The 21,454-nt window shown below is 46.3% G+C and overlaps 1 protein-coding gene and 1 non-coding gene across 6 annotated transcripts; one reads left to right on the top strand and one right to left on the bottom strand.

Moving 5' to 3' along the window:
* The first annotated feature begins 1,041 nt into the window (after positions 1–1,041).
* Positions 1,042–21,415, top strand: JOSD1 (Josephin domain containing 1). Of its 5 annotated transcripts, none has more exons than XM_066358426.1 (5): positions 1,042–1,057; positions 1,762–2,580; positions 18,057–18,185; positions 18,319–18,513; positions 19,414–21,415. In XM_066358426.1, exons 2-5 carry the CDS (start codon positions 2,396–2,398, stop codon positions 19,511–19,513), a joined length of 609 nt encoding a protein of 202 aa, XP_066214523.1. In that variant the 5' UTR covers positions 1,042–1,057; positions 1,762–2,395; the 3' UTR covers positions 19,514–21,415. The 5 variants fall into 5 exon arrangements, with proteins under 5 accessions (XP_066214523.1, XP_066214519.1, XP_066214520.1 ...); XM_066358422.1 differs by lacking the exon at positions 1,042–1,057 and adding an exon at positions 1,074–1,397; XM_066358423.1 differs by lacking the exon at positions 1,042–1,057 and adding an exon at positions 1,074–1,426.
* LOC136390177 (U6 spliceosomal RNA) lies at positions 13,605–13,711 on the bottom strand. Its single transcript, XR_010748612.1, has one exon. It is a non-coding gene; the product is annotated as a U6 spliceosomal RNA (small nuclear RNA).
* Positions 21,416–21,454: the final 39 nt, after the last annotated feature.

Here is a 21,454-nt window from a genome sequence, read left to right as displayed (position 1 = left end):
TGTTGCTGAACTCTTTGTTCTCAGCGTCACAGGGACCTTGTACACTCTTGGCAGCCCCAGCATGTCAGTACTCCCTGAATCTAACAGGGACCACTGACCTAGAGCAAGTTAATTAACCTGAGCATAAGTTTTCTCCACTAAAAAAAAAAAAAGTGCCTACCTCACAGGATAGTAGTAAATAAGTTTATATTTGTAAAGCACTTAGAACAATGCTTGCAAGCCTCAATAACCAATCTTACATAAATATAACTGTAACACTTAGGCTTATAAAATACAAAAATTTTCAGGTAATTCAAAAAGTTGTCTGGCCCTGCCAGGAGAGTTGGTTAGATACCCGATCAGGGCACATACAGGAACAGATGAATGTTCCTGTCCCTGTCTCTCTCCCTTCCTCTCTCTCTCTAAAATCAATAAAATATTTTTTTAAAAAGCTGTCTGGCTCAGCCCAGAGGATTCCAAGCCAGGTAGTAGGCACTCAAACGTGTTAAGTGATAACTGTGTTAAGAGTGCTGTTCAATTAGGATTGAAGTGACAGAATTGTCAGAGATGTTTTTCCAGTTTTCTGAACAAAAGTCCAAACGGAAGACAGCTAAGATGGATAGTATTTGGTGATGCCCTCCACATGTCCTAGGGGTAAAGGGGGAAAAATCCACGCAGGACTAAAAATTTACCCTTCTGACATACACGATGCGCTTAGATAAACCTTAAGAGGAAAGCTTCGTGGGCAGCCGCCGTGAAGGCGAGAGGACAGTAGTCTGTATGTAGTGAACCGAAATACGACACCAAGGAACTGAAATCAGACTCTTCACTCTAAAAAGTGACAGTCTCAGCGTTCCCGTAGAGTGCGGCGCGGTCGGGCCCAGTAACCGAGATTTTTGAGCCCAGCCTGCCGGTTAGGCGCTTTGAAATCACCTGGGGAACCCCACTCTAAACAAATACAAAACGGTCTGCGCAGGAGTCGTCGACCCGGTAGGCGAAAGCACTCAGCCGGAGTAGCCCAGCCCAGAGAGGGGCGGGGCGGGGCGGGGGAGGTCCGCCAAGTACAGCCGCAGCCTAGGTCAGCACCCCTGAACGACGCCCGGGGAGGAGCGGCGGGTGTCGAGGCGGGATTCCGCAGGCCACCCGACCCAGGGCAGCCTAGGGGAGGCTCAGAGCCGAGAAACTCGGCTCCAGCGCGACCCGCTGCCACTACCCGGCTCCGCAGCCCCACACCGACCCAGTCGCCCAACGTTGCCGGAACCCAGCCAACCGCCGCGCCGCTGCCACGGCCCCTAAGCCGGCGCCGCTGACGTCAGGCTGACCTCAGACGTGACGCTACGGCGGGGCGGGAGCTGGGGCGGTGCTGGAGGGCGTTTCCGGAGCACGCGCTGGGCGAGGGCCGCTGACGTTGGGCCCAGGTGCGCGCGCCCGCCGGAGCGCGGCCCAGGTGGTGGCTCGCAGCTCTGGGTGGCACCCTGCGGCAGTGAGAGCTGCCCTGCGGCGCGGACGCGACTTGGCGAGGGGACCGGGTTTAGGGGAGCGACGGGAGGGCCCCTCGGTTTGCACTCACGTGACCGGCGAGAGGTTTGGGTGGGGGCGGTGCGACGGGTGGGCCCACGAGAGCGAAGCGAATATTTCGGCCCCACCCCTCGTGGGTCTGCCAGTCCCCGCGCAGGAGCTTCCCTCGGGCTGGGGCCAGAGAGCCGCCACTTTCCCGGCCTGGCTGGTCCTTTGCGGCTGCCCGTGTGACCGCCGGAGCTGACGGGTTGTCTCCCCCCGCAGGGCCGCGGCGGGAAGGTGAGAGTCCGCACTTTCGAAGGGAGCGGCGCCCTCCTGGACCTGCGTCCTGAGGACCCCACCGCACCCGGAGGGGATGGAGAGCCGCCTCGGAGGCTCCAGCACTGCCCGCGAGCCCGCCTTGGCGGGCCCTCGCTAGCTGCTCGAATATTGCGTTTTATCCACCACCTAGGCCTTGTCTCCTGAGTTAGTGGCGTTGTGGTTCGAAAGAAATGGAAGAAAAGGAACGATGTGACCGATTTCTTTCTGTCCTCCTGCTTTGAGGCCTGGTTGGCTTCCGCAGAGAGGAAAATACAAGAAAGTCGTGTATTTTGGGGGGTGGGAGGGTAGGGTAGGAGAAGGGAACAAGGTCTTAGGTTTTATATGATTTTTTTTAAAGCACTTTGACAGTGGTGGCGAAATAGACTAATCCAGAAGTTATTTTTCTAATAACTGAAGAGGTGGATCGTTTTTCCTTTTGATTCCAGCCTTTTCTCCCGTGACAAAGCATAAATCATAGACACCAGAAAATAAGGTGGACCTCAGGAATCCTGAAAAGACTGAGAAGCTTACTTCCATTCTTCCCCAGGAGGGAAGGGTGGGGTGTTTTTAGCCCTCTCTGGAACCTAAAACGAAAAACATGAGTTGCGTGCCATGGAAAGGAGACAAGGCCAAATCTGAATCATTGGAGCTGCCCCAGGCAGCACCCCCACAAATCTACCATGAGAAACAGCGCAGGGAGCTTTGTGCTCTGCATGCCCTCAATAATGTCTTCCAGGATAGCAGTGCGTTCACCCGGGAAACACTGCAGGAGATTTTCCAGAGGTAAGGGACCCCTTCTTGGCTTCTTGATACTTTTTGCTATTTCTAAATTTCTGTGGGTGGGCATAGTCTCATTTCAATACACCTTCAACGGGTATTAGCGGGGTGCTGTTCGCAGGTATAAGGGACACAGAATTGGAAAGATAATTATTGTTAACTTACTATGGGTTAAGCACAGTGCTCAGAGCCTCAGGGATTTTATTTCAACAATCTCATGCAGTATGTGTTACTTCTATTTCATGGATAAAGATAGGACTCAGAGAAGTTCAGTAACTTGTCTGAACACCCATACCAGGAGATGAAGCCAAGTTTGAATTCAGGTTTGCATCTGTGCAGTTGACTACTGTGCTATCATGCCTCTCAAGTCCTGCTTCCAAGGAGTTTACAGTCTAGAAGGGGATAAGTATTCAGTCACCTGTCATCGGAGGTGGAATGTTGTGGGTACCATAGAAAGATATATTTATAGTGTATTCATAGTGCTCAGCCTGGTGCTTTTCATACTTTGCTTTGTGTAGCCCTCCCAACAATGTTTTCCTGTCTCTTTTTTTTTTTTTTTTTTTTTTTTTTTTTACAGAGACGGAGAGAGAGTCAGAGAGAGGGATAGTCAGGGACAGACAGATGAGAAGCTTCAATCATTAGTTTCTCGTTGCGCATTGCAACACCTTAGTTGTTCATTGATTGCTTTCTCATATGTGCCTTGACTGTGGGCCTTCAGCAGACCAAGTAACCCCTTCCTCGAGCCAGCGACCTTGGGTCCAAGCTGGTGAGCTTTGCTCAAACCAGATGAGCCCGCGCTCAAGCTGGCAACCTCAGAGTCTCGACCCTGGGTCCTCGGCATCCCAGTCCGACGCTCTATCCACTGCGTCACCGCCTAGCAGGCTTCCTGTCTCTTTTTTATTGATGGAGAAATAGGCAGAAAGGTCAGGTAATTTGTCCAAACAGTTCTAAGTAGCAAAGCTATGATGTGAAGCTTTTGATCCCCTCTCTTTTCTACTTCATTCTAGATACCCTTTCTGACCATTTTGCCAAATGCTATCTGACAGGTTGATAAGAGTTCAGCTTTTTTCTCTCTGCTTTGTTGTTCTAAACTTCTTTTATCAAAGAGGTTTGATAATTAGTTGTGCAGGAACTAATTCTCATCAGGAAATGGGGCCTGAGCAGGTGAGATAATTTGTCTAAGATCACCAAGGCATGTTAGCATGACTGCAGTACATACTAGCTTTGGCAGTGAGCCTGATTCCTCCAGCTAGAAATTGTAGACCTGCTCAGTTCTCAGTGTGGAGAAAGTTCAAAAATTCTTCAAGCAGTGCATTTGACAGTTCCAGAAGACCCTTTTCTGACTCCCTTCACTCAGTGATGAAAGTATTGCACCAGAAGGACCTGAATTACAGTTGGAAACAACTTACTTGGAGTGATTTGTGAAACCATAGGTGTGGACCATTTACCCTGAAAGAGCCATAGTCCTCTTTTTTTTTTTTTTTTTTGTATTTTTCTGAAGCTGGAAATGGGAAGAGACAGTCCAACAGACTCCCGCATGCGCCCGACCGGGATCCATCCGGCTCACCCACCAGGGGGCGATGCTCTGCCCCTCCGGGGCGTCGCTCTGTTGCGACCAGAGCCACTCCAGCGCCTGGGGCAGAGGCCAAGGAGCCATCCCCAGCGCCTGGGCCATCTTTGCTCCAATGGAGCCTTGCTGCGGGAGGGGAAGAGAGAGACAGAGAGGAAGGAGAGGGGGAGGGGTGGAGAAGCAGATGGGCGCTTCTCCTGTGTGCCCTGGCTGGGAATCGAACCTGGGACTTATGCACGCCAGGCCGACACTCTACCACTGAGCCAACCGGCCAGGGCCATAGTCCTCTCTTAAATGAATGTTAATCCTAGTGTGCTCACAAAATGGTAATGAGAGTAATTATTTTTCACTGCCAATAATAACCATAGTTATGCCTTAGCAGGGCAAATGTGTTATTTGCGTTATGGTTATTATCTGGCAAGTAGAATTAACTCTTCAGGAATTGGGCCCTGGCAGTTGAGATAATTTGTCTCATCACCAAGTCATGTAACTGAAAGGAGTAGAAAGTAGGCCAATCCATTAGACTGCTTCCTTTTGACCAGCCATTAATGTTCTAAATTCAATATTTGCGAATTATTTCTTAACCCAAGACTAGAGTGAAGGAAAGAACTCACTGTGAGTGCTTGAATGAGCTTAGTACTTGGTAATAGGTAGCAACCTTTCAACAACCTCATCAATAGTAAGCCAAGGAACTAGGATTCAATTTAAGCAGTTTGCCCAATTTCACTCACTGGTAAATTTCAAGTCAAGATTCCATGTGTTCATTCATAATTTTTTATTTATTTACTTATTTTAGAGAAACAGAAAAAAAGAAGCATTCATTTGTTATTCCATTTAGTTGTACATTTGTTCATTGGTCACTTCCCATATGTGCCTGACCAGGGATGGAACCCATATCACAGCCTTGAGCTAACCAGCCAGGGCCTAGAAATTTTTCACTTCTATAAATTTGGCCTCTGATCTGACATGATAACGATCACTAACACAGATTAACACTCACTCTGCAAAGCACTGTTTCCTTGTGTTAATTCATTCCTCACACTGATCTTAAACGGTAGGTTCTGTGTTATTTCCCGTTTTTCTAGATGAGGAAATCATGGCACAGTTTACAGAGTTATCAGTGGCAGGATTTGGACCCAAGCTTTGTGACTCCAGGGCCTGGCCTCCTAACTGTTCTGTCACTTCCTGAGTATTGGAAAAGCATGTATCATGAGTAGCTATCCACCCTTCTAGTAAGTTTGGTCTGGGTCTGGGTCTGATGTGGACTATAATTTCTTTTTTTAGATTTTTATTTATTGATTTTTAGAGAGAGGAGAGAGAGAGAAAGTCGGGGAGAAGCGAGAAGCATCAACTCATAGTAGTTGCTTCCTGTATGTGCCTTGACCAGGCAAGCCTAGGGTTTCTATCCAGCGACCTCAGCATTCTAGGTCGATGCTTAATCCACTGCGACACCACAGGTCAGGCATGAAGATGTGGATTATGATTATAAGCTGTTTGTGAATAATGGTGGGGCTCTTAACTGTGTTTTCTCTGAATGAAAGAATGCTAAATATATGTTAAACACTCACATGGAACCAGAGTTCTAGTCCTGGCTTTTAAAGCTTTAGTAAGTTGTGCTACCTTTCCCTTTTCCCAGTCTTCACAATGTAAAGATCTACCTTAAAGAAATAGCAGACCAGTACACAAAGAGACTATCTACCTATACTCTGTCCCCAATCCAAGGATAGTATTATTATTTTTTTAATGCTTTTTTTTTTTTTTACGGAGACAGAGAGAGGGATAGATAGGGACAGACAGACAGGAACGGAGAGATATGAGAAGCATCAATCATTAGTTTTTCGTTACGACACCTTAGTTGTTCATTGATTGCTCTCTCATATGTGCCTTGACCGTGGGCCTTCAGCAGACCGAGTAACCCCTTGCTCGAGCCAGCGACCTTGGGTTGAAGCTGGTGAGCTTTTACTCAAACCAGATGAGCCCGCACTCAAGCTAACGACCTCGGGGTCTCGAACCTGGGTCCTCTGCATCCCAGTTCGACGCTCTATCCACTGCGCCACCACCTGGTCAGGCAAGGATAGTATTCTCTATAGCAGGGGTCCCCAAACTACGGCCCGCGGGCCACATGCGGCCTCCTGAGGCCATTTATCCGGCCCCCGCTGCACTTCCGGAAGGGGCACCTCTTTCATTGGTGGTCAATGAAAGGAGCACATTGACCATCTCATTAGCCAAAAGCAGGCCCATAGTTCCCATTGAAATACTGGTTAGTTTCTTGATTTAAATTTACTTGTTATTTATTTTAAATAATTGTATTTGTTCCCGTTTTGTTTTTTTACTTTAAAATAAGATATGTGCCTGACCTGTGGTGGCCCAGTGGATAAAGCGTCGACCTGGAAATGCTGAGGTCGCCGGTTTGAAACCCTGGGCTTGCCTGGTCAAGGCACATATGGGAGTTGATGCTTCCAGCTCCTCCCCCTTCTCTCTCTCTGTCTCTCCATCTCTCCTCTCTCTCTCTCCCTCTCCTCTCTAAAAAATTGAATAAATAAAAATTAAAAAACAAACAAACAAACAAACAAACAAAAAACCTTTAAAAAAAAAAAAAAGATATGTGCAGTGTGCATAGGGATTTGTTCATAGTTTTTTTTATAGTCCAGCCCTCCAACGGTCTGAGGGACAGTGAACTGGCCCCCTGTGTAAAAAGTTTGGGGACCCCTGCTATATAGAATACTTTGTTTGGATGATTAGAAACAAGACAAGCCTGGCCCTGGCCGGTTGGCTCAGCGGTAGAGCATCGGCCTGGCGTGCAGGGGACCCGGGTTCGATTCCCGGCCAGGGCATATAGGAGAGGCACCCATTTGCTTCTCCACCCCCCCCCCTTCCTCTCTGTCTCTCTCTTCCCCTCCCGCAGCCAAGGCTGCATTGGAGCAAAGATGGCCCAGGCGCTGGGGATGGCTCCTTGGCCTCTGCCCCAGGCACTAGAGTGGCTCTGGTCGCGGTAGAGCGACGCCCCGGAGGGGCAGAGCATCGCCCCCTGGTGGGCGTGCCGGGTGGATCCCGGTCGGGCGCAAGCGGGAGTCTGTCTGACTGTCTCTCCCCATTTCCAGCTTCAGAAAAATACAAAAAAAAAAAAAAAAAAGAAACAAGACAATCCTGAAAGACATCAGAGGAAAAAGCAAACGGAGAAGAGGTGAGAGAGAGAAAGTTTTTTAAACCAACATTTACTGGCTACCTGCAGTGTAAGCACTGCTAGGCACTGTAGAGAAAACAGATTGAATAGGACTCCGCCGCTGGGACGTACATTTCAGAGATACACATTGACCAGGACTTGAGAACCATGGAATTTGGAACAATCTAAAAGGAAAAGAGATTGCCTGACCAGGTGGTGGCGCAGTGGATGGAGCGTCGAACTGGGATGCGGAAGGACCCAGGTTCGAGACCCCAAGGTCGCCAGCTTGAGCATGGGCTCATCTGGCTTGAGCAAAGAGCTCACCAGCTTGGACCCAAGGTCGCCGGCTCCAGCAGGGGGTTACTCGGTCTGCTGAAGGCCCGTGGTCAAGGCACATGTGAGAAAGCAATCAATGAACAACTAAGAAGTCGCAACGCGCAACGAGAAACTGATGATTGATGCTTCTCATCTCTCTCTATTCCTGTCTGTCCCTGTCTATCTCTGCCTCTGTAAAAAAAAAAAAAAAGATATTATTAAAAGGAAAAGAGATCTATTTGCTTTCTAACAAACAGAACAGTAATGTTGGCAGGTTTAACTAGATGATTTTAAATTCCCAGGTTGATGTTATACACTTTTTTGAAGATGTGGCTAATGAATAGTAGAAATGAGAAAATTTTTTATTAATGCTTTTTGTTGAGAGGAAGTTCATCCTAGCAGTTGAATTTTAGCCAGATGAAAGAGAAATACAAAAGCGGGGTGGAGTTTTAATACAGTTGTGCATAGGAGATGACTCATGTTTGGAACACAAACGAATAGGAACTTAGGAAGAATTACACTAATGAGTCGGCAGCAACATGGGGACGGGGAAGACAGTAGTCAGAGATGTGACAGGCTCAGGCTCAGTACAGGATTTGGAGATAGTGGTAATGTCCACAGTGATAGCAAAAAGAGGTTTGAAAAGGGTCAGTTTGCAACGTGAAATCAGAAAAGATTAGAATACAGCACGTTTCATCAGTATGCATGTGTATAGATGTGGATATTTTATCTCATACTTTTTTGGAGTTTTTTTTTTTAGACAATTTTAACAGGCTGACATTGATCAATTAGAGTACATAGATTCAGAGAAAACATCTCCAGATCATTTTGACATTTGATTATGTTGTATACTCATCACCCAAAGTCAAATTGTCCTCCATCACCTTTAATTTTATTTTCTTTATGCCCCTCCCCTTTCCTAAACCCTTCTCTCTCCTTCCTTCCTTACCATACATTTTATCATATGTATCTGTGCTTTAAAAAAGAAAGGACTTAGCCCTGGCCGGTTGGCTCAGTGGTAGAGCGTCGGCCTGGTGTGCAGGAATCCCAGGTTTGATTCCCGGCCGGGGCACACAGGAGAAGTGCCCATCTGCTTCTCCACCCCTCCACCTCTCTTTCCTCTCTGTCGCTATCTTCCCCTCCCACAGCCAAGGCTCCATTGGAGCAAAAGTTGGCCCGGGTGCTGAGGATGGCTCCAAGGCCGCTGCCTCAGGCGCTAGAATGGCCCTGGTTGCAACAGAGCAACACCCCAGATGGGCAGAGCATCGCCCCCTGGTGGGCATGCTGGGTGGATCCCAGTCGGGCGCATGCGGGAGTCTATCTGACTGCCTCCCCATTTCCAACTTTAGAAAAATACAAAAAATAAATAAATAAAAAAGATAGGACTTAGAAGTTAAATAATATGGTAGCAGCTTTGCAAGATTGTTTTGAAAATCCTCAGGTCTCAAAGATTTTCATTAGATCATCTCAGTTTTTCAGTGATCAAATGTTCTGGCAGCTAGGTATGTGTTCCTCTCCCAAATAAAATAGATGTTTAGATCTAAATAGACAAAAACTAGCTTGGTACTAGGGGGAAAATCTAATGCCAGCTGGAAGTCCCAGAGATTATAGATACTGATGGACAACCAGCATTCTGTACCACAAAAGGGCAGTTCTCCTGCCTCCCTATTAAAAGGCCCCTGAGCAGGTGGAAGGAGCCACATTTTTTTTTTTTTTACAGAGACAGGAGTGAGTCAGAGAGAGGGATAGACAGGGATAGACAGACAGGGACGGAGAGATGAGAAGCATCAATCATTAGTTTTTCATTGCGCGGTGCAACACCTTAGTTGTTCATTGATTGCTTTCTCGTATGTGCCTTGACCGCGGGCCTTTAGCAGACTGAGTAACCCCTTGCTGGAGCCAGCAACCTTGGGTTCAAGCTGGTGGGCTTTTGCTCAAACCAGATGAGCCCGCGCTCAAGCTGGTGACCACAGGGTCTCGAACCTGGGTCCTCTGCATCCCAGTCCGATGCTCTATCCACTGAGCCACCGCCTGGTCAGGCTGGAAGGAGCCACATTTAAAGATACTGCAGTTGTAAATTGAGAAGAGGTGTTGTTGAGTGTTAATCTGTAGAGATTTGAATTATCTCATCCAAGGGCCAAACTTCATTGTCCTCATAGCCAACATTTACTACAGAGTACTTCTGTGTGTCTGGCCCTATGATCTGTACTTTCTACACTTAATAATTTAAAGACATCAGGAAGTTCTAGCTGTATTATGTCACATCTTTTGATACCTGATGAAAAGGAAAATACTAATTATGGGAGAAAAGGAATAAGGATAAATGTCTCCACATCATCTTTTCATTAAAATCTGAACTTACTAGCATAGCCAGACACAGTGGTAACCGTGAGAGAGGACCTGGAATTTAATCTGAGGTGTGAGACCTGGACTAGAGCCCATCTTCTTACTTGGAGATCACTTCAAATTTTATCACTCTAACCTCTGGCTGTGGCAACAGTGAAAAACCTGCTTTGTGGTCCAGAATTTCTAATAAAATCATTGAGAGTCAGTCCTGAACAGGAGTTGGCCAAAGAGTCTCAAGAAAATCCAGCTCTGGCCATGTTGTTGAGTGGATAGAGTTTTGGAGTGTTGTCCCAGTGTATCAAGGTCACGGGTTCAACCCCTAGTCAGGGTACATACAAGTAGCAACCAATGAGTGTACAACTAAATAGAACAAATGAGTTGGAACAATGACTTGATACTTCTCTCTCTCACTTTCTCTCAAATCAATGGGAAAATTTTTAAAAAAGAAAGAAAACAATATTGGAATAGAAAAGGATCCCATTTAATTCAGTGTGTCGAAATATCTAGAAGACTGTTCAGTATAACCTTAGTTAGCTCTGTTCAGAGTTAGGAGGTTGAGTCAGGCCTATGTCTGCCACTAACTAGCTGTAGATGACTTGGCAAGTCACTACTCTTGGCACCTACACTGCTCACAAAAATTAGGGGATATTTCAAAATGAATATGAAGTGATTAAAAAAGAAGCATTTGATTTTTTTTTAATTAAACAACATCTGAAAAGCAAACGAGCCTGACCAGGCGGTGACGCAGTGGATAGAGCGTCGGACTGGGATGCAGAGGACCCAGGTTCGAGACCCCGAGGTCACCAGCTTGAGTGCGGGCTCATCTGGTTTGAGCAAAAGCCCACCAGCTTGAACCCAAGGTCTCTGGCTCCAGCAAGGGGTTACTTGGTCGGCTGAAGGCCCACGGTCAAGGCACATACGAGAAAGCAATCAATGAACAACTAAGATGTTGCAACGCGCAATGAAAAACTAAGGATTGGTGCTTCTCATCTCTCTCCGTTCCTGTCTGTCTGTCCCTGTCTATCCCTCTCTCTGACTCACTCTCTGTCTCTGTAAAAAAATAAAAAAGAAAAAAAGAAAAAGAAAAGAAAAGCAAACAAGTCAAAGAAAGTTGTTTGATTATGCAAATGAGATGCAAACTCAATCTTTGTGATTGAGTAGCAAGTGACATTTTAGTGGGGGGTGAACAAAAGCATGTCAAACTGGACAAGAGCGCCACACATTCAGTAGGGTGTATGGTCACCCAAGACTGCCAAAACACACTGACAGTGATGGGGAGCGGACAGGATCAGATTGTCCAGCAGTTCTTGTGGGATCCTCTGCCACTCTTGCTCCAGGGCAACCTCCAGCTCAAGAAGTGTGGGAGGCATTGGACGGTTTCCCAGACATCTTCCCAGTGCAACCCAAGCATATTCAATGGGATTCAGGTCTGGAGAACATGAAGTCCAGTCCATGTGTTCGATTCCTGCCTCCTGAAGCATGTTGTTGACGAGATGTGCATGGTGGGGCCTTGCATTATCGTCCATGAAAAGAAAGTTGTTTCCAACTGCTCCAGCATAGGATACCACTACTGAGTGCAGGACATCATCTTGATATCTGATAGCAGTCAGCAATCCATTACTGATGACGTGGTGGTCAGTACGACCACCAATGCTGATGCCAGCCCACACCATGATTCCACCACCAAAGGAGTCCCTTTCTCGTATGAAACATGGATTCTCCTGTGTTCCTTTTTCACGCCAGATCAGGACATGATGATTGTCAGGCTGCAGACTGAACCATGACTCATCAGAGAAGAGGACAGTTGACCACTCATCATGGGTCCAATGACAATGCTCATCAGCCACCTTCTACAAGTTCTACGGTGTTCAGATAACGGAATGCATACCATTGGTTTCCAGGCATGCAGTCCAACACAGTGGAGCCGATTTCATATGGTCTGGGTGCATATCTGTCGTCTAGTAGAAGCAAGAAGCTGTCCCTGCAGCTCTGTTGCATTACTCTCACCGTCTTTTTACCGTGCCAGTCTCTTGAAAGCATTCACAGTCTGCTCACCATGCTTTGGGATGTTCCAAGTGCTGTTGCCACTGTCATCTGCGTTTGACCAGCTTCGAGACGTCCTGTGGCTCTCCAGACTTTGCATTCAAGCAAATCGTGTTGCAGGGGCATTGCAAGGGCTGGGAAATTGCAGGATGTGCACTTTCAATACCAGGGAACATGTAGATACTATACTCCAGTACTTTCAGCCTTTTGTATAGTGCATTTTCACCAACGAAATAAAAGTTGGTTTTGCATCTCATTTGCATAATTGAACAACTTTCTTTGACTTGTTTGCTTTTCTGATGTTCTTGTTTAATAAAAAAAATTAAATGCTTTTTTTCCCTCCTCTGAAATGAGAAGTGGGGAGGTAGAGAGACAGACTCCCACATGTGCCTGACCGGGATCCACCGGACAAGCCACTAGGGGGCGGTGCTCTGTCCATCTAGGGCATTGCTCTGTTGCAACCTGAGGCAGAGGCCATGGAGCCATCCTCAGCACCCAGCATCAACTTTGCTCCTGGATCCTTGGCTACAGGAGGGGAAGAGGGGGGATAAAGAGAAGCAAGAGGGGGAGGGGTGGAGAGGCAGATGGGTGCTTCTCCTATGTGCCCTGGCCAAGAATTGAACCCAGGACATCCACACACTGGGCTGACGCTCCAACACTGGGCCAACCAGCCAGGGCCTAAATGCTTCCTTTTTTATCACTTCATATTCATTTTGAAATATCCCCTTGACCCTGGCCAGTTGCTCAGTGATATAGCATTGGCCTGGCATGTGAATGTCCTGGGTTCAATTCCTGGCCAGGGCACATAGGAGAAGCACCCATCTGCTTCTCTACCCCTCCCCCTTTTGCTTCTCTTTCTATCTTCTCTCTCTTCCATTCCTCCTGCACCTATAGCTCTATGGAGCAAGTTGACACTGGGCGCTGAGGATGGCTCCATGGCCTCTGCCTCAGGCACTAAAAAAAAAAATGGCTCTGGTTGCAGTGGAGCAAGGGCCCCAGATGGGCAGAGCATTGCCCCCGAGTGGGCTTGCCAGGTGGATCCTGGTCGGGGTGGATGCTGGAGTCTGTCTCTGCCTCCTCTAACTAAATAAATATATATATATATATATATATCCCCTAATTTTTGTGAACAAAGTAGTTTCCTTATTTACACTGTGAGGCTAATCTCTCTCAAAATTGTTGGGAGGATTAATAAAGTTTACAAAAGTAACAGTGGGCACTTAGTTATTGTTAACATAAAAGCAGGTGCTAGCATAGTAGGCACACTGGGTGGACCCCACTTATTCAAATGATTGCATGCTGTGATTGAGATGGAAGCCATTCTTAGCATTTCCTGTATTGATTGGTTTGGCCAACACATGTTTACTGAGTTGGCAGTGCCTAGCTGTGAGGGATACAGAGTAGAAGAGCCATTTCCTTTCCTTCAGGAATTTATTGTTTGTTTGGACATGTATAAAATGCCTGAATTTTTCAATGGTCCTATATGATAGGAATCATCCCCATTTTTTTTTTTTTTTTTTTTTTTTTTTTTTTTTTTTTGCAGTTCAGTGCAACACACGGTGTTTCGCCTCAGTTTCCCTTTGGGCAAATGCACAAAATATGGAACACTTCATGAATTTGCGTGTCATCCTTGTGCAGGGGCCATGCTAATCTTCTCTGTATCGTTCCAATTTTAGTATATGTGCTGCCAAAGCGAGCACAGAATCATCCCCATTTTTACAGATAGGCACGAAGATTAAATCTCACGGTTAGTATCACTGTTGGATGGATGTAAGCTTAGGTTTGTGTGGTCCTCCCAGTCTCCCTCCTTTTTCTGTTATAAGGAGCCAGGAAAGAGTCCATGGAGGAGGTAGGATGTGAGGTTGAGCCTAAAGAAGCTTTAAGATTTGACTTGAAACAGAAAGGAGGATGAAAGAGGCCACATGGTCATGGTGCGTGAAGCCCAATGAAAGGGAAACAGCAGTCTGAGTAGGGTTTGGGGGTTGGAATTGGCCAAGAGGGCACTTGGCTCCACTGGCAGTTCTTTTTGTTTGTTGTTTTTTTTGTATTTTCTGAAGTGAGAAGCAGGGTGGAGGCAGACAGACAGACTCCCTCATGCGCCCAACCGGGATCAGATTCACCCGATATGCCCACCAGGGACGATGCTCCACCCCTCTGGGGCATTGCTCAGCTGCAATCAGAGTCATTCTAGCGCCTGAGGCCAACTTTGCTCCCCTGGAGCCTTGGCTGTGGGAGGGGAAGAGAGAAATAGAAAGGAAGGAGAAGGGTAAGGGGGAGAAGCAGATGGGTACTTCTGTGTGCCCTGGCTGGGAATCAATCCTGGGACTTCCACATGCCAGGCCTACACTCGACCACTGAGCTAAACGGCCAGGGCCTCCATTGGCAGTTCTTATATAAGAGCGAAATGGTGATGCCTTGGTGAATGCAGCAGGAACATAGAGGTGAATAGGAGGTAGAAGAGTTTGAAAGCAAGATCAATTTAGAAACCTTCTTAAAAGTCTAGGTGTGGGGTGAGGGGCCTCCAGTTAGGGGAAAGATAGAGCAGACAGGAAATAATTTGAATCTGAGAAGGTGTAGGAGAGAAGGTCCAATAGGGTGCACCTCCAAAAAAAAAATGTGTGGTCAAACATGTTTGGGAACTGAAAGATAATTCTCAAGACTCGAGGTAAACCTCACCAGGCGGTGGAGCAGTGGATACAGCGTTGGACTAGGATGTGGAGGGGACCCAGGTTTGAAACCCTGAGGTCGCCAGCTTAAGTGCGGGCTCATCCGGCTTGAGCACAGGGTCAATGGCTTGAACAAGGGGTCACTCACTCTGCTGTAGCTCCCGGGTCTTGGCACATAAGAGAAAGCAATCAATGAACAACTAAGGTGCTGCAGCAAAGAATTGATGCTTCTCATCTCTCTCCCTTCCTGTCCCTGTCTGTCCCTCTCTCTGACTCTCTGTCTAAAAAGAAAAATGACTCAAGGTAGTATTAGAAAACTAGAAGTTCCAGGAAACCTGTTTTCTTGATTCATTCAGCCATTGTAGTGAATGTTTTCTGTGATCCTCTGGGAACATATTTGGGAAAGTGCAGCTCTAAGGTTTGAGTCTGGTAGGGACTTAGGTGGTGAAAGAGGAGGAAGACTCAGCAATTTATTTGTTGGAGCCTTCATGCACCTATTGGTTAGAGACTTCACTGAAAGTGAAGTGAAAAAATGGTGAAGAGAAAGGAACTTGATTGTGTGTGTGTGTGTGTTTTAGAGAGAGAAGATTGACAGGAAGGGAGAGAGATGAGAAGCGTCAGTTAGTAGGTGCAGCACTTGAGTTGTTCATTGATTGCCTCTTGGGGGGCAGGAGTCTCCAATCAGGCCAGAGACCCCTGGCTCAAGCCAGTGACATTTGGGCTCCAGCCAGCAACCATGTGATCATGTTGATGATCCTGCACTCAAGCCATTGACCTCGAGGTTTCAAACCTGAGACCTCAGCTGTCCCAGGTTGATGCTCTATCAACTGTGCCACCACTAATCAGGCAGGAACTTGATATATATATATCTTAAGCTGAGCTTTTCTTTCGTGGGCTTTTGTATTTAATCCAAGTGCCCAAGAATCCACTGAGAGCATTTGTCCTTCCTGTTAAGCTACATTTTAAGCCCAGGCCCCAGGGACTCAGCTGGCCTGTCTTATCAGCTTGCCACCACCACCATTCTCATCTTGGGTCCTTGCTGTAAAACAGGCACAACTTCAGATTCCAACAGATCTCAGTTTGAATCCTAGTTCTGTCACTTGAAAGATAAGTGATCAGGAACAAGTCATTCAAACTTCAGATTTTTAAAAGTTATAAAATGGAAATAATTGATAGCCTAATATAGGCTTATTGTGAGGATTAAATTAGAAACATACAAAAGCACGCCATGGGCTTGGCACAGAAGTTTTCAATAAATGGTAGTTACTGTTACAGGGAAAACATTTTGGTTGTAGGGTGGAATTGAGCGTCTTCAGATATCATAGTTTGCTGGCTTTGGAGACAAGCATGTAAGCTCTTCTCATTTTGAGGGTCCACTTCTATTTTCAGGGAAAGAGATAGGATAACAAAATAAACATAGAGAACACTTGAACACTATTCTTACTTAAGCACCTATAATGTGCCAGGCACTCTTTGGGCCCTGGTGATGTAGCATTAACAGGATGAGAGGGCCCCTGTGGCCTCTGCTGTCATTGTAGTATGAAAAATCAGACAGATGAGAAGACATGTATCATAGTGACAAGTGCTATAATTATTGTAAATAATGTAAAGCAGTGGATATTAGTGGAAGTGACTAGGAGAAACCTAAGTTTGATGGTCAGAAAAGGCCTCAAGGCAATAATACTTGAGACCCAAATAAGGAGCAGACCAAATGACAATCCAGGGAAAGAGTATTCTAGACGGTGGCAGCCGTGGGTGAGTACAAAGGCCCTCAGTGTGAAAGAGCTTTGTATGTCAAGTAGCAGAGAAGGTCTGTGTGATGAGGTCTGCAGGATCTCGAGGGCCTTGCAGGCCAGAGGAAGTAGTGTGGATTGTATTTAAGTGTTTTGAAAGCCACCAGAGGGTTTAAGCAGTAGCAAGAGTATCTTTTATGTTGAAAAATTATCTGTATGTTTACTGCATAGAGATTTTTTTAACTTTTTATCAGATTAAGTTTTTAGAATTGACCTCAAGTCTCAGTTCTCTTCTGGAGATGGCCTTTAGCAGCCTCTAGATATCTCTGCTTCCCTTCCACACTTCCCTTCCTCCACACATGCTGCCCTTTCCTTCAGGTCCTGGCTGGACAAGCCTAGGAAAGAAAAAGAATAGGATTACGAATGCCTTCAGAACTGACCTTGCCTTGAGATGAAGGAGTGGTTAAGAGGCCTGGCCAAAAACGGCTTTAATTTGGCTGAGCAAACCAGATTGCAGTTGAGTTTTGTTTATCTGGCACAAAACACTTTTAATTGATTCTCTGTGTTTTAATATTTTTAGAAATCTTATTTAAGTATTTTATACATATATGTATATTTGGAATGCTTTCCAGTTTAATATTGTAATTTAATAACTTACTATAGTACTTTTTATTGCTTTATATCTGGCCCCAATTCCTGTATTTCTGTTACCTGCTTGGGCCCCTGTGGGCCTTTGAGTATTAGATGATTAATGAGGACTGGTGTGCAAGCCTTCAGTAGGAAACATTTAAAATGTAAACGAAGTCTGACCAGGCAGTGGCGCAGTGGATAGAGCATCGGACTGGGATGCGGAAGACCCAGGTTCGAGACCCCGAGGTCGCCATCTTGAGCGCGGACTCATCTGATTTGAGCAAAGCTCACCAACTTGGATCCAAGGTCGCTGGCTCGAGCAAGGAGTTACTCAGTCTGCTGAAGGCCTGCGGTCAAGGCACATATGAGAAAGCAATCAATGAACAACTAAGGTGTCGCAATGAAAAACTGATGATTGATGCTTCTCATCTCTCTCCGTTCCTGACTGTCCCTATCTGTCCCTCTCTCTGTCTCTGTAAAAACACAAACAAACAAAATAAAACTGTAAATGAAGAGCAAATACTCTCTGTGCTGAAAATAGGAAATACTATTTTCCATTGTTGGAAAAAAAATAAAGGCTTGTGTCAGGGCAGAAAATCAGCAAGGAAAAAGACTGCAGACGTGTAGGCTGGGGAGTTCATAAATGATACTCCATGGAACATTCTTCGTGTCCATTGACTTCACTGTAGACACACTTTCTAAATGACAGACAGCCCCCATCACTACTGAATTATTATTTTGCATAAAAAGAGAATAATTCCTGGGACAGTAGGAACCCGGATGACAAATATTCTGCTCACAAAAATTAGGGAATATTTTATCACTTCATATTCATTTTGAAATATCCCATAATTTTTGTGAGCAGTATATTTTGTTGAAAGCTGGTTATGGTCAGTGGGATAAACAAACTTCCAGGGGACAATGGCCTAGAGTACCCTTCTGTCTCCAGTAGTGCAGGCTTAGGTGGTAAGCACATCAGCAAGTCTCAAGTCTCAGCCCTCCTTTCACATCTATAGGTTGTCTCCAAACACCATGGTTACACCCCACAAGAAGAGCATGCTGGGAAATGGGAACTACGATGTGAATGTCATCATGGCAGCACTTCAAACCAAAGGCTATGAAGCTGTTTGGTGGGACAAGCGAAGGTAATCTGAGCCAGGCTTGACACGATGCGAACTGGCACTCGGTATGGGTAGGGTGGTAGGCGGCCAGTTGTGGTATGGCAGGGAACCGTGTCGGGTTTGCTGCTTGTATCCTGACACCATTTCTCTTCTGCAGGGATGTCAGTGCCATTGCCCTCACTAATGTCATGGGTTTCATCATGAATCTCCCCTCCAGCCTGTGCTGGGGTCCACTGAAATTGCCTCTCAAAAGGCAGCACTGGATCTGTGTTCGAGAGGTGGGCGGCGCCTACTACAACCTTGACTCCAAACTGAAGATGCCCGAGTGGATTGGAGGCGAGAGTGAGCTCAGGTGCCTGTGATTGCTAATGTGCTGGCTGGGCCCCTTCCTTTGGTGTTTTGAGGAAGTTGAGCTCATCTTTGGTTATTTGAAAAAAGAAATGAAATTCCTAACTCTTTGGACCTCTTCCTGCCTACTAGAATCAAAGACATGAATCTTTGATGACCCATGAAGTTTCAGCACCTGGGATATTGGCCTTCTGTTGTGGTGGGACTGGCACTGTCATGTTATCTACACTTAGACAATTGTGACGGAGCGGTCAGTTCAGAAAAAGAAAGGCATTCAGGCCAGAGAGGGCTAAATTTCCCTGGGACCAAAGAAGAAACTTTTTTTTTTTTTTTTACAGGGACAGACAAGATAGGAACGGAGAGATGAGAAGCATCAATCATTAGTTTTTTGTTGAGCATTGCGACACCTTAGTTGTTCATTGATTGCTTTCTCATACATGCCTTGACCGCGGGCCTCAGCAGACCGAGTAAGCCCTTGCTCGAGCCAGCGACCTTGGGTCCAAGCTGGTGAGCTTTTGCTCAAACCATATGAGCCCGCGCTTAAGCTGGCAACCTCGGAGTCTTGAACCTGGGTCCTCGGCATCCCAGTCCGACGCTCTATCCACTGCACCACCACTTGGTCAGGCTAAAACTTTTTTTTTAGATGTAGAAGTCCTTTATAGTACTCTGGGCTGGCTCTATTTGTCACAGAACTAGCTAGTTTTGGCAATAGGGATAGGAGCAGAAATTCAGATTGGAAATTTAACTGAACAGATTAAGGGGTAACCAAAGGTGGAATCCTCACAGAACAGATCACTACAAGTGTTTAGGATGGCCAACAGTATAATGAGGTAACCAGTGAGCATGGGGCCCAAGATAGGAATTTATAATTTTACCATCATTTAATCTGTATTTTTTCCCATAGGAAATTTCTAAAACATCATTTGCGGGGAAAGAACTGTGAACTCCTGCTGGTGGTACCAGAAGAAGTGGAGGCCCATCAGAGTTGGAGGACTGATATATAACAGTTCTGCCCAACCTTTCCTCACCTCAGCCCCCTAAATCCTCTGTGACGTGCTGTGGCCTATGCAGTGGGTCTGCCTTGCCACTTCCCAAACATCTCATCGGGATATTCTCCCTCAGATTTGACAGTGCAATAGGCCAGATGTGTGAAATGTTACAAGAAACAACCAGCGTTACTTGTTCCTGGGAAAGGAAGGTAGGAGCACTGTCCTTAGGGCAAGCGATGGAAGACCCTTGTTTTATTTGAAGAGAGGGGAAAAAAGGTGGGTCCTAGCTTATTATGCCCTTTCCTCTGAGGACTTGACAAAGGCTCTGCTGGAGTTCACTGCTGCTCTGACTTACCTGAGGATGCTTCCTCCGTTTCCCCTTTTCCTAGCAACTAGTGGGTCTGAAGACTGGTTTGAAGGACCCAGAGCAAAAGGGCCTCTCAGGAACCCATCTCCAAAACCCCAGCAGCAGTAAGCATGCCGTCTCCAACCCTTAATGCCACCCCTCACTCTATTTTTAAGAGTGGTTTCTGGTCATCCTTAAGAGTTTTATAATGAAAAGTTCTTTAATATTTCATACCAAGTGGTGGAATCCTGAAACATTCTAGAGTGACAGTGTGAGTTAGAGATACCTAAGAGGACATGGCCAAAGCCAAGTGGGCATGGATGACCCCTCTGCCTCACTCCAGCATTGTCCCTGCCATTTCATTAATTTAGGAGGCTCAGGGGCACAAGATAAGCAAAAGGGCAATTTTCCCAGTTGACCCACTCCAGCAAAATCAGGAAAAAATAAGCCTGCCTTCAATACAAAATTACTAATTTAAGACACAGTTGGGTGAGGATAGAATTGTTAACAGCTGGAATCAGAAGTCCTCGGGTCAGAGTCACTATAGTGACAAGCAGTCCTCAAGTTGATGGTTATGTGCATTATGTTATAGGACCTGGGTTTGTCATCTTTCTGTAGTTTCCTTTCCAAATCAACTAAGAATTGACCCACCCCCTACCTCTTTAGATAGTTGTAGGCCACTTTTCTCCTGCACCCTTGGAACACAAGAGGAGGGGAAGTACATGTCATACCACACTGCGTGTCACCAAAGTGTGATTTCTCGATGCAGGTGGGCAGGCAGGGATGGCCTGTGCATCCCTTACAGATCAATGGTCTTGGCAGGCCTGAGAGCTGCCCCACTGGCCAGATTTCCCTCCAGCAGCAAAGCCAGCCTGGGCTTGCATGTCAAACCTGAGCAAGCTATACAGGATGGAGCTGAGGCTTTCTCCTCCCCACTGTGACTGGAGTGCATGTTTACACCAGCACTTTCTCTGCACATACATCTTCAACAAGGCCGTTTTTGTGCTGAGTAACAGAGGCCACCAAGCAGCCATTGCATTACACCATCTAAGCAACTGACCAGTCTCTTTTGCACCATTTTCTACACCAGACCTGCTTGGCACCACAGAGTTCTCTACCCCTGCACAATGACATTCCAACCACCACCAGCCAGAAGTTATAGCTGACCTTGCTGATTGTCACAAACAGGACCTTGGGTCCATTGGCGCTGTCAGTGATCTAGTAAGCCATCTCCTGGGAAGAGGAGGAAACTCCTCCAGTCTGCTTGGGCCTGTGCAAATTGCACTTCAAAGGAGTCCTCATGTACTTGGGAGTCCTTGACCCAATGGGATATGCAAAGACGCTTAAACATTTCAGGGCTGGTTTCTGTTCATATCCAATTCTGGTGCTTAGGAACAGGGACCCATGCTGATGCCCATGGGCAAAAAGCCCCATTTCCTTTAAGGAAAGGGACAGGCCTGATCCTGATGCCCGGTAAGCGGCAACCCTAGGCTTTGTTTTTCTTGCTTTTCTCCCCCCTCCCCTTTTTTGTTGGCCTTGTGCTGGGTTTGTTTACAAAAGATGTATTTTGTTTAACCAAATATTAAAAATGGAAAACTCCATATATAAAT

The sequence above is a fragment of the Saccopteryx leptura genome, chromosome 1 (genome assembly GCF_036850995.1).
Source record: "Saccopteryx leptura isolate mSacLep1 chromosome 1, mSacLep1_pri_phased_curated, whole genome shotgun sequence".
Taxonomy (NCBI): domain Eukaryota; kingdom Metazoa; phylum Chordata; class Mammalia; order Chiroptera; family Emballonuridae; genus Saccopteryx; species Saccopteryx leptura.
This window is presented reverse-complemented; position numbering and strand designations above follow the sequence as displayed.